Source organism: Trifolium pratense, linkage group LG4, assembly GCF_020283565.1.
Source record: "Trifolium pratense cultivar HEN17-A07 linkage group LG4, ARS_RC_1.1, whole genome shotgun sequence".
NCBI lineage: Eukaryota > Viridiplantae > Streptophyta > Magnoliopsida > Fabales > Fabaceae > Trifolium > Trifolium pratense.
In genome coordinates, this window is record NC_060062.1 from 46575487 (window position 1) to 46588806 (window position 13320).

At 39.4% G+C, this 13320-nt stretch overlaps 2 protein-coding genes across 2 annotated transcripts; one reads left to right on the forward strand and one right to left on the reverse strand.

Moving 5' to 3' along the window:
* Positions 1–4666: 4666 nt before the first annotated feature.
* On the forward strand, positions 4667–6223 carry LOC123922771. The gene is made up of 2 exons (XM_045975460.1): positions 4667–5221; positions 5327–6223. The coding sequence occupies exons 1-2, from the start codon at positions 4667–4669 to the stop codon at positions 6221–6223; spliced, it is 1452 nt and encodes a 483-aa protein (XP_045831416.1).
* Positions 6224–10467: 4244 nt separating this feature from the next.
* On the reverse strand, positions 10468–13320 carry LOC123922772. The gene is made up of 3 exons (XM_045975461.1): positions 12346–13320; positions 12069–12270; positions 10468–12032 (listed from the first exon to the last, which is right to left on the reverse strand). Exons 1-3 carry the CDS (start codon positions 13318–13320, stop codon positions 10468–10470), a joined length of 2742 nt encoding a protein of 913 aa, XP_045831417.1.

Sequence of the window (13320 nt, forward strand, 5' to 3'; positions counted from 1 at the left end):
ATTTTTTCATTCATGGGGGAGCAAACGTCGCGTTTGAATATGAAATATTGTCACTCGCTATGTAGAATGCGAACAGTTTTGGTTTCGCTATTTAGAATGCGAACTCAATTTACACTTTTACGCTTTACTTAGTGTACTGTGTACCTTATAAAAATGTGGTCATTATCTTATATCATATTTTAATTTGCCACTGGAGCGGTTGTGACATTATCGAACAATCACACACACACACACACCGTAAATATAGCTAGCCTGAATTGTTACTTTATTTCATATGACCAAGTTTATATCTATATTTACAATAGACATGTATCAACGCTACAAGAGTTGATATGTTTGACAGAAATTTGAAAATTAGGAGAATGAATTGTTCACACTTTCACATGCGAACTGTGTGAAGGATGAAGAGGACAAAAAAATTTGATTTTTATAAGGTTTGCATCCTAGAAAGCGAACTCAACTGCAACTTGCTATCTAGAAAGCGAACTTAGCAGTTTGCTATTTTGCTATCTAGAAAGCGAATCCCCCCACCCACCCACCCACCCAAATTTTTGCTATTTATACACTCGCATCCTAAGTAGCGAGCGGGGTAAGATGGAATTTTTAGGGGGTGACCATGACTCTCAGGGGGTGCAAGTAGTAGTATTCTAGTAAATATGAGGAAGCACAAGATGGGCCGATGTGAGAGAGGTGGACTCGTGTAACTGGAAACTAAAAAAGTGGGCTTGCTTGCATGACTTTTATATTTAAGGAAATTATAGACTATATTTCTTTTTGCCCCTCCCTCCACACCTCGATTCCCAAAAATATAAGACCAAGTGCAATGGTGGTGTTGAAATGAGTTTCAACTGCAAAAAATTGGTCAATGGGATGTTGAACATGGTGTTGAAAATAACATGGAGGAGAGAAGAGTTGAAAGTTTTCAACTCTGTTGAACACTGATGGAGGGGACACTTGTCGAATTTTTTTTGGTCCAAAGGGGCGCGTGCATGCCACGCGCAGATAGGAGGGAGTGGCGTTCAGGAAACGCGGAGAGAGAAAAAAGCTATGACACATGCTGCATTCGATTGGTTCTCCGGATTTTTATCCAATTAATACTTTGAACTCAATTATTTCATAGCAAATTAATTTATTATTTTTTTATTTTTTCACCAAAATTCATAATTTTTTTTTGTCTATAAATAGAGACTTGGTTCATTTGATTTGGACACAAAAAAAAAAACAGATTTTTTCACTATAATATTTTTATTATTATCTTCCTATTAGTGTTAATCTTGACGTATTAGTCTTTTTTTAGTGAAATGGATCCCAATAATCACTTCAACAACACCGAAAATTCTTCTAATCATCCCAACAATTATCAAAATCCAAATCAATTTTTCAACCAACATCCTCAAAACATACCTAATTTTGGTTTAACACCAAATTTTAACCAATCATCCTTTGTTCCAAACTTTCATCCATATTATGGATCAATGCTGAGAAATTCATCTCAAACACCCCCATTTTAAATTATTTGTATTGTACTGGACTGGGCAATGGGCTTAAGGACATATCCAGTAAGCCCAATTAATATCAGAAGGAGGACAGGCCAAATCAAGCAAACCCTAAATATCCATTAGGCGATAAGTGGCCAAGGCGTGGCTAACAACAGCGTGGCAACGCCCAAAAGGGTAATCCCGTCTCGCATAAATATCTCCTTCTTCCCTATGTTAACTGTTGACTTGAGAAGAAAGAAATCAACTTCCCATAACCGCCATAGCTTGGAGAACAAGGTTATCATTCCTACTTTCACGCTGTACCGCCGAAGAAGACGTTAAGGACCGGATTTATAGGAATTTTAGCTTGGAGAAGAAGACTAAGTGGTCTATAAATAGCTTCATACTTTCATTTGGAAGGGGGACAACTTCTGACTTATAAAACTCCCAGGGTTGTTGGGATTGGATCAAGTGTAATCACATTCAATAATCAATAATACAACCCCCTTTGAGTTTTTACCAGAACACGTACTAATTACGTTACTTGTGTGTTGTATTTTAAATTAAGTTAAGATGATTTGTATCGTATGAATTATTTAAATAAATTTTATTTTTATTACAAAAAAAACTAAAATATAAATCGTTAAGTGTTAATTATTTTAATTTAATTTTAATCGATAATTGTAATTTTATTTAATCATAAAAACAAAAATATAAATTTAAATAATAATATGAAATAAAAAGTGGTGGGGTAGAAAAAGTGGTGGGGTAGAGTGTTGAATGAAAAAACTATTGGAGAGGATAAAAGTTGAATGTATGTTGAATGATTAGGTGGAAGAAAGAGAAAATGACGTGGAGTGTTGGGAAGTGAAAAAGTGGTGTTGAAAGTTTGTGACCATTGTACATGGTCTTATGTTCGAACAATGTTTGGATTATAAAATCTGATCATCCGCACATTTGAATTCTAGACTCCAAAACATGTTTTTATTGAAACAATTTTGCTATCTTAAGTTGATTATAATTTTATTTTATTTAACAGCGAATATATTATTAACCAGGTCTCTACACAAGACGAATAGAGATCGGCATAAAAGTAACTACAAAATAGGGCGCCATATATATGCGGCACGCCGAAAATAAACATCAAAACAAACACCACCTAAAAAGGTCCACCTCCTAATCCTTAAAAACAGAAAGGCACCCCTCAAATATCAGGCCACCAGAAGACAACAACCCAACCCCAAAAATTGCCACTAGATCAACTCTAACTCCCGATCTCGAATAAAAAATGATCGGCCCATCAGAATAAAAAAAACAGCTCTTTCATACTAAAAGTTGATGAGATTGATTATAATATATTATCATATATGATTATGAATGCTCCTTTTCACCGATGTCAAACTAGACATTTTACATAAATTTTGTAGTTTGTAGTGTTAATTTAGTAAGTACTTTCTATAGTAACTAAAAATGTTGTTTAGTACTATAATACCATATCATATGGATACATGTATTTTTGTTTGAAATTTATTCTTTTGTTGTATATTCATATAATTTTTTAAGGGCATTTTTATTTTATAAAAAAGAGAAATGTGAAGATTTCATAAAAAATATAAACACATGGAAAGGAAGTGAAACGTATCTCCTATCTTTTTCACTACTCCCTCCGTCTCAAAACTTTAGTCCTTTCAGAGTTTTGCACGGAAATTAAGAAATGATAAAGATTGATAAGTTAAATCATTTTTACCCTTACTTCTACAATATATGAAAAGAAGATACGTATGAAATTCCCAATTTGCCCCTTTTTCATTTTTTGACACATAATCAATTCAGGGTTATTTTGTGTCTTTATCAAAAAAAGTTAGTAGAAAAATGCTAAAAAAATTCTCAGTCATCAGGATTTGAACCCTTAACCTTTTAGTTAAACTTCTTATTGTGTTTACCACTAAGCCATATGAATTAATTTGTTATATTTTTAGAATCAGCATATAATCAATATGATTTAAATGCCCAATTGTAACCACAAAACTCCATTTTATTTATTACTTCTCCCACGATTTTTTTTTATCTGAAAATCCAATTTTTTTGTATGTAACCCAAATTCAAATTACCTCACTTTATAAAAATTCAATTTTTTTTATTAAATAAAAATCAATTATTAATTGGGCATCGATATATCATATACATCATCATTTTTAAGGGTATTTTGTGTCATATTTGAAAGTTAATAACTAATTTTAATATTTTTCTTTAGGTGGTTACTTCCATTTTAATATTTTATGTCATATATTTATACTCATATATTAATACGATAGCCTAATTTTTGTGTGATTTATGCATGACCTATGTGTTTTACTCAAATTAATAAGTTTGTCTGTTCTTTTATAACGTTTGCGGGACCTCTACAATATATGAAAAGAAGATAGGGATGGCAATGGGTAGGGTATGGGTAGGGTACCATAGTACCCATCCCCATACCCGCGGATTGAAAAAATACCCGTACCCATCCCCATACCCGCGTGGGTAACAACTTTTGCCCCCGTCCCCATACCCTACGGGTACCTAGGTACCCATACCCGTACCCGTTACCCGCATTTTTAATAAAAATAAATTGATCAATGGACTGGGCAATGGGCTTAAGGACATAACCAGCAAGCCCAATGAATATCAGAAGGAGAATAGGCCCAAATCAAGTAAATCCTAAATACCCATTAGGCGACACGAAGCCCCGGGCGTGATTAATGATAGCGGGGCAACGCCCAGAAGTTGAATCCCGTATTGTTATAAATATCTTTTTCTTCCCTGTGTTAGCAACTGACTTGGGAAGGAAGAAACCAACTTCCCGCAACCGCCATAGCTTGGAGACCAAGGTTTTCATCCCTATTTTCACGCTATACCACCGAAGAAGATGCTAAGGACCGGATTTTTAGGAACCCTTACTTGGAGAAGAAGACTAGAGGCTCTATAAATAGCTCCATACTTTCATTTGGAAAGGGATCCCTTTTTCTGACTTATAAAACTCCCAGGGTTGTTGGGATTGAACCAAGTGTAATCACACCATTTAATCAATAATACAATCCCCTTTGAGTTTTTACCAGAACATTTTGGCGCCCACCGTGGGGCTGCGGTAAAATCATTTGATCCCAGCCTATCACAGCAGTTAGACGAAAAAAATCAAACATTTCCACATGGCTGGAGAACATGGAAACAACGATAATTCTAGCGTTAACACCTTGCAAGCCGCCGTCGTAGAAATTCGGCGTTTGCAGACCCAGATCGCGGCTATCGAAGCCGAAAGAACACATGAGAAAGAAAAAGCGAAAATGATTTCAGAAGAGGAGGAAGGAGAGAACATCATGGATGTACAGCCTTTGGCACAGCATTTATGGGATACACAAATCACGGAAGCGATCAAAGTTCCTCACCTTCCTACCTTTGATGGGAAAACTGACCCTCGAGAGCATCTGATGGCAATTGGAACACAAACCGCCATAATCAATGCTCCAGAACACCTGAAATGTAAACTACTAGCCGGCACCTTCAAGGATGTAGCCTTGCGTTGGTATATGAACCTTCCAAGAAATTCAATAGAAAGCTACGCGGATTTTCACAAAAAATTCGTGCACCAGTTCGCCGGATCGAAACACGTGAAAGTCACGTCAACTAGCCTATTCTCCATTCGCCAAAACCATGGCGAATCGTTGCGTAGTTTTCTAGCCAGATTCAGCGAGGCCACCATCAAGGTCTCAAATCCAAACCAGGAGATGTTCGTGGCGGCCTTCCACAATGGGCTAAGAGCAGGACATTTCAACGAATCCCTAGCCCAAAAACCAGCCTCATCAATGCAGGAGGTAAACAAGAGAGCGGAGTGTTACATAAAGGGCGAAGAAAGCAACGCCGAGAAAAGGCAAAGAGACGCCAAGGAGAAGGAATATGTAGGCCGTGCTACTAGAGCCCCAGAACACCCGCGACCAAAAATGGGAAGTCATCAAGGAAACACATGGCAAAGGCACCATGGTAAGCCATACCATCAGCCACCAAGGAGAGAGTTCAGGAATCACCCCGCCGAGGAAGAGTTTACGCCATTAAACACTTCAAAAGTGTACGTGTTAAACGAAATTCTGGCCAGTGGTTTGGCAAATCTCCCCCCAAAAAGAGCCAACAATATCCCCATGGGACTCAACGACAACGCCTGGTGCGCCTACCATAGGTGCAGAGGTCATTCTACGGAAAAGTGCTTCCGCCTAAGAGATTTGATTGAAGAACTGATTAAAAGCGGACATCTCCGAAGGTTCATTGACGATGCAGCGCAAGGCCGAGTCGTCGTGCCAAAAATCCCCAGGCAAGAGTCACGCGATACTCAGGGGCCAAGTAAAGAGCCTCCAAAGGAGAGGATCTCTGTGAATACAATAGCGGGGGGGTTCTCAGGAGGAGGTGAGTCGAGCTCAGCAAGGAAAAGATATGTGCGTCGAGCCATCTCAGAGATATATCTCGTGAGACAACCCCAACCACTCGACGTTCCGGATTTGGCATTTACTGCAAGGGATGGCCTAGAGGTAGCGCCCCATGACGATGACCCTCTGGTAATACAAGTCCAAATCCTGAACTGCGATGTAAAGAGAGTACTAATTGATTCAGGAAGTTCAGCAGACATCATGTACTGGGAAGCTTTCAAGGCCATGCAATTAGCGGAGGAGCAATTGCAGCCGTACGCAGGAGCTCTAGTGGGGTTTTCCGGAGAATAGGTAGACGTGATGGGCTACGCCTCATTACTCACTACCTTCGGAGAGGGAAGTAACGCCAAGACCATCAAAGTGCGATATTTGGTAGTCAAAACTCCGTTCACCTCCTACAACATTATCATAGGAAGACCTGCTTTCAACACCTTAGGGGCGGCCATGTCCACTCTGTACCTAGCAATTAAGTACCCTCTCGATAACGGAGGAGTAGGAACAGTTAGAGGCGATCAGATCCTCGCCAAAAAATGTTACGAGTCCAGCTTAAAGATACGGCATCGAGCATCCAATACAAATGGAGCATCCGAAAGAAGACAAGCCACAGTTCCAGGTGGCATAAACATCATAGAAAATTCAGACATGGATCCAAGGGAAGAATTTCAAGACAGACAGGTGAGCCCTATAGAAGACCTGGAGCAAGTTCAAATCGGCGATCACCCGCACCAAACAACCAGTTTAGGAACGGCGTTGCCCAATGAGGAGAGAAGAAGAATCATCAAAATCTTGAAGGACAACGTTGACCTATTTGCATGGAAACCCTCGGATATGCCAGGAATAGATGAAGGGGTGATAACACATAAACTATCAATATCACCCAACACAAAACCTGTCTCCCAAAGAAAAAGAAAAGTTGGGGAGGAAAGGCGAGCTGCAATAGCGGAAGAAGTGGAGAAACTAAAAGAGGCTGGATTCATTGAAGAGATAAAATATCCCTCTTGGTTGGCTAACGTCGTCATGGTGAAAAAGGCCAACGGAAAGTGGAGGTTGTGCGTGGATTTTACGGATCTAAATAAGGCATGTCCCAAAGACCCATATCCTTTGCCCAACATAGACAGGTTGATTGATGGTGCCTCAGGATGCAAAATGTTGAGTTTTATGGACGCCTACTCAGGGTATAATCAAATAAAGATGAACCCTATAGACGCCTGCCATACAGCCTTTATGTCGAATACCTGCAATTATTTTTACAACGTTATGCCTTTCGGGTTGAAGAACGCAGGAGCAACATACTAAAGGTTGATGGACAGGGTTTTCTCCGAACAAATAGGAAAGAACCTAGAGGTATACATTGACGATATGGTAGTGAAAACTCCCGAAGGAAATCACCATGACGAAGATCTTTTAGACATCTTGGGGTCAGTAAGAAAGTATAACATGAGGTTAAACCCAGCGAAATGTTCCTTCGGGGTGCAAGCAGGAAAATTCCTAGGTTTCATGCTCACCAGCAGAGGAATAGAAGCCAATCCAGAAAAATGTCGAGCCATCATAGAAATGAGAAGCCCTACATCTGTGAAAGAGGTTCAAACTTTGACAGGCAGAATAGCGGCATTATCCAGATTCTTATCATGCGCGGGCGAAAAAGGCTTCCACTTCTTCGCATCCCTTAGGAAAAATGAAAGATTCTCCTGGACACCCGAATGTGAAGAAGCCTTCAGACAATTAAAGGAATTTTTAGCATCGCCGCCCATCTTGACGCGCCCATTACCAGGTAATACCCTTTACCTTTATCTTGCAGTTTCTGATAGAGCCTTAAGTTCAGCTCTGGTTCAGGAAGTAGAGGGCGAAGAAAAGCCTATATATTTTGTAAGTAGAACCCTTAGAGGAGCAGAAACAAGATATCAGAGGATTGAGAGGTTATCTCTTGCGGTGGTTGTCACAGCTAGAAAATTAAGACAATACTTTCAAAGCCACAAGATAGTTGTTAGAACAGATTACCCTATCAAGAACGTCCTCAGAAAGCCGGACCTAGCAGGAAGGATGGTAGCATGGTCCGTCGAATTGTCAGAATTTGACATCACTTTCTCACCTAGAGGGGCCATTAAATCTCAAAGGTTGGCTGACTTTGTATTAGAAATGTCCACCCCGCCAACAACTGAAAAGGCTGCGACTTGGACCCTCTCAGTAGACGGAGCCTCCAACGTGCGAGGAAGTGGAGCCGGCGTAGTGTTGGAAGGACCAGATGGCGTTATGATAGAACAATCATTACGTTTCGCCTTCAAAGCCAGCAACAATCAGGCTGAATATGAAGCCTTGTGATCGTTGTCGTATGCGGTCAAAAATAATTGAATTTTGTAAAATGTAGTACAAGGTAAGTTAACCTTGGTCGTCTCACAAGGACTCTTAAAATCAGTTTATCAATATTATAATCAAGTAAGAATTGTAAAAAAAAAGGGGTTTAGGTTTGGTTTCAATGATTAGAAACGAAGAAAGTAAGTTGATTTAGAAATAGTTGTGAGAAACAGATTAATCTACTGCTCGGAGATTTCAGACTTATCATCGATCGTTATATTATCAGTCCCTAAGCGGATTTAATTCTCTTTTGATTATAGAAACGATTAACAAGCGTATTCGATTCTATATGAATTATATTCCTTTTGTTAGATACCGAATTAAGCAAACGGTATACCGAATTAAGCAAACGGTTAAGAACACGTGAATTAACGAATAAGCTAAGTTAAACACGATTACCTTAAGAAATAGAAATCAATCAAAACTAACAATCATGTATATGAAACTTGAATTAAGCAAACAAGAACAAGAACATAATTGAAAAGAATTAAATAAAACTGAATAATATAAATAACCTCAAGGTCTTGGAGAAATCCCCTTACAGCAGATCAACCCTAGTGGTTTAGCAAGCCATAGAATACTAGAGGCTACAAGAGTTTCTCAAAAACTAGAATGAATAAAATATGAGAGACTAAGACTCTATTTATAGGCTTTTTCGACTTAATTTCTAAGCAGCATCGTGGTGCGTTGGATTGATCGTGGCGCGATGGGATGGCTGCTTGGTCCTCAAGATTTGCAGATTCTGTGCAGATTTTTCCATTCTCATCGTGGTACGATATAACCCATCGTGGCACGACGTAAACTTCGGAATTTGAATTTCGCTCCAACATCAAAGTTGTATCTCTTTGTCTTAGCTTTCCAACGCATGCTCGCAAGCCTCAATCCGATACTCGTAGCTCCAGTTATGGCCTGCAGAGTGAGAAGAGGTCAAACTGCTGTTTATTTATGAAATAAGTGTGAAAACAAAATAAAAGCAAAACTATCCTAAACTTAGGAAACTCATTGAAAACGCTAGAAATAAGTGGAGAAATCATATAAATTTCGTATCATAAGATAGAAGAAAGTGCATTATAAATACACTGATCAAATACCCCCACACTTATTCTTTTGCTCTCCTGAGCAAAACTCAAGCTTAAAGGCTCAAATTTTTTTATTTCATTCCCTTTTTTTTTTTTTTTTTTTTCTTTTTAGATAGATAATAAGTCATGATACAACGTCACAAGCAATCAACACATTCTAAGATTCAAGTTCAAACTATGGATTGTTTTTCAAAGATTGGCATAACTCCGTATATCAACCGTCAATGATAATCAAGCGTGTGTGTGTGTACTGCCTATTACTGTCAACTAGAGTCATGACATGATCCTTCTTGAAAACTACACAGTCAGGATACTAAGTTGTCTTTTCTTTCCTACAACTCAGAGTTTGAGTTCGGATTTCAGCTTGAGGGGAAGCTACGCTTTTCTTGTTCTCACAGGCTTTTTGATTTTTATACGCAAGGATACTACTTAAGTTCATTTTAGTTATGCTTTAGGTGCTACTCTACCTTTTCACCTGACGGGATCTCACTTGTAATGAGTCCAACCTGTTACTCCGAATAGAGCACCCTACACAGCATTTGTTCCTCCAGTTTCGGGCACAGGAACTCAACATATTCATTATTGTTCCTCCAGTTTCGGGCACAGGAACTTATTCTATAATTAATTTTTTTTTTTTTTTTTTATTGTGTAGTATCCCATCATTTAATCTAGCCATGATCCTACAATCAAGTAATCCAGCTTTCCCTCAAACTTAGTCCTAATCATACCTCTTTATCATATTCTATACTCAGACAACTTAGGATAATGACTGTGTATTTTAAAGATTTATCAAGCCACTACTAAGTTTGCATGTTTTTCAGCAGTTGTGCATTAAGGTGCAAAGATCATCATATCAAGCATGAAAACAAGAATTTCCAAAAATTTCACCAATCCTACAGCTATATTGCTCTAGTCTTAAAACATGTAACTACTCATAACAATTGCATGCATGCTAAATTTATTTTTATTTTATTATTGTTATATTTTTTTTAATTGATAGAAAAATAAAATAAATAAATGTTCCCCCCACACTTAAAACAGACATTGTCCGCAATGTATAACAATAAGCATAAAGTGAGAAAAGGAAGGAACACACCCGAGGAGCTAAGCTGTAGCAGCTGGAAAGTCCATGTCTGGCGGTTTTGGTGGAGGCCTTTCTGCACTACGAACACATGAAACAAGAAAAAGCAAATACCACGTGAACTTGTATAATAGTACAAAATATGGTGGACCTGCAATAACAAAAACGTGGAAAACAGAGAAGCCAAATTGAGCTTGTGAGTCAGATAAAATAGGTGGGAGAGATGCATAAATTGTGAAGAACAACTGCTTGTCGCGTGGCTTAATCAGAGGCTCCACCAACAATTTTTCTACTATAGGCAATAGTTGCTTCCGACTAAAATCCACATTTTTGGTGTCAACTTCAAGAGTTATTGAATTTGTTTGAATTTCTGCACAAGTGGTTGTCAGCATCAAAATGTCTTCACCTAAAATAGCTGCATTGATCTCAAGACAAACATTACAAATACCACATTCACAAGAAAAAATTTCAGCAGATTGATCTATTCCAAGAGCAGCATATAATTCATCTAGATCAGATTGAACTTTGGACTCTTGTGGTATCGTGGAGGAGCCATCAAGAATGTCAATGTTTGCAACAGTGATTGTGTTAGAAGTGCCAGTGTATGTGCTAATAGTGTCAGTGCTATTAGTAGCAACATGATTGTCATTAATTTTAGCATACACAGAACAAATTTCAATATTAGTGCTGTCCTGACCAGTGAAAGTGTCATCAAAACCAACAATAGATGGAAAACCATTAATAAACTCATCAGCGCACTCATTATCTATCAACCCATCAAATAGATCTAATGCAAAGACAGAGTGTTCTTCATGCGGGTGTTTCATAGCATCAAATAAGTTGAAGCGGATAACACGATTCCCAAACGCCATTGAAAGTGTCCCTGCATAAGCATCAATTTTAGCTCTAGCGGTCCTCATGAATGGCCTTCCTAGAATGAGGGTTCCTTTACTAGAACTTGTTTCTCTTTCCATGTCGAGGATGTAGAAATCTGCAGGAAAGATTAGATCATTAACTTTAACAAGCACATCCTCGATAATACCCTTAGGGCGGGTGATGCTTCTATTTGCAAGCTGAATGACAAGACCTGTAGGCTGCAAGGGACCAAGGGAAAGAGAGTTATATATAGATGTAGGCATAACATTTATGGAGGAGCCTAAGTCCAACATGCAACTTCCGAATTCGGTAGTGCCTATGGTACAAGGGACAGTAAAGACTCCAAGATCTTCACATTTCTCGGGCAAGTCTGTCTGATGTATGATTGCAGAGACATTCCTACTCATATTAACTCTCGAGTTCCCTTTTAGTTTCCTCTTGTTTGTGCACATCTCCTTGAGGAGTTTGGCATATTTCGGGATTTGTTTGATAGCCTCAAGGAGAGGGATGTTTACTTCAACTTTCTTAAAAACATCCAAGATCTCCCTATCCATGTCGAACTGATGCTCCCTTTTGCTTTTGACAGCTCTTTGAGGGAAGGGAAGTGGTATGGACTGCTCCTCATCTTCATCAAGTTCAGGGGTAGGTGTGGGTGCAGGTGTAGGAGTTGACTTATTTTTATTATTTTTATCATTTTTTTCTCCACTGTTATCTACACTTGCTTCTACTGCTGCGTCGACTTCCTTGCCAAACCTAAGAGTGATTGCACTAACATTTGGGTTAGGTACGGTTTGGTCAGGGAGGTTCCTGGAGCTCTGAGTTTGCATTTGGTTCATAGTAGTCACTAGTTGTCCGACCTGTGTTTTCAGATCGTTCATGGATGCATTTGTTGTCTGTATTTGCGCGGCCAATTGCTTGACTATGTCTTCTAGTGAAGATCCAGAAGTAGCCACTGCTGGTGGTGGCATGTTTTGAGCAGGTTGGGGAAGGGGTGACTGTAACTGTTGTTGTGCGGGTGGATTCCCATACTGCAAGTTTGGATGGTTTCTCCAGTTGGGATGATATCTATTAGTGGAAAGGTCAGGAGCATTGTATCTATTTTGGTTGTTGCCTTGATTGTACACATTTGCTGCGTATGCTTGAGGCAACTCAGTTATGGATTCATCTTGTAGGATGGGACATATATCTGTCGGGTGCTCAGGGGAGGTGCAAATGCCACACACTCTTCCTACAGTCCGGGTCTTTCCTAATGCCAACTGCTTCACTAGAGAGGTAAGCTCGTCAAGTCTGATTTCTATAGCCTTGTTGGGAGGGGAGGCTTGAATTTCATTCACTCCTTTTGTCAGAACCACAGAATTGCTTCTAGTGGTGAATTGTTGGGAGTTGAGAGACATGTTCTCAATGAGAGCCTTCGCTGCAGCGGGTGTCTTATCGACAAGGGCTCCGCCACTAGCAGCATCTAAGATATTCCTATCCATGGGTAATAGTCCTTCGTAGAAGTACTGGATAAGTAGCTGCTCAGAGATCTGGTGTTGGGGGCAGCTGGACACTAATTGTTTGAATCGTTCCCAGTATTCAGAAAGTGACTCGCTGTCACATTGTTTGATGCCGCATATATCCTTTCTTATGGATGCGGCCCTAGAAGCAGGGAAGTATTTCTCTAGGAAAAGCTTTTTAAGATCAGTCCAGCTTGCAACAGTGTTTGGCTGAAGGTAGTATAACCAGTCCTTCGCAGCTCCTTGGAGTGAGAAAGGGAAGGCTCTTAGCTTGATATGGTCTTCGGTGATTCCTTCAGGTCTCAAGGGTGTAGAGCACACGACCTGAAATTCCTTCAGATGCCTATGGGGGTCTTCACCGGAAAGACCGCTAAACTTGGGCAACAGGTGTATTAGGCCCGGCTTTAATTCGAAAGCCACAGCAACATTAGGGTATTCAATACAAAGTGAATTATAATTAATGTCAGGTGCTGCAAGCTCCCTTAAAGTCTTTTGGTCAGCCAT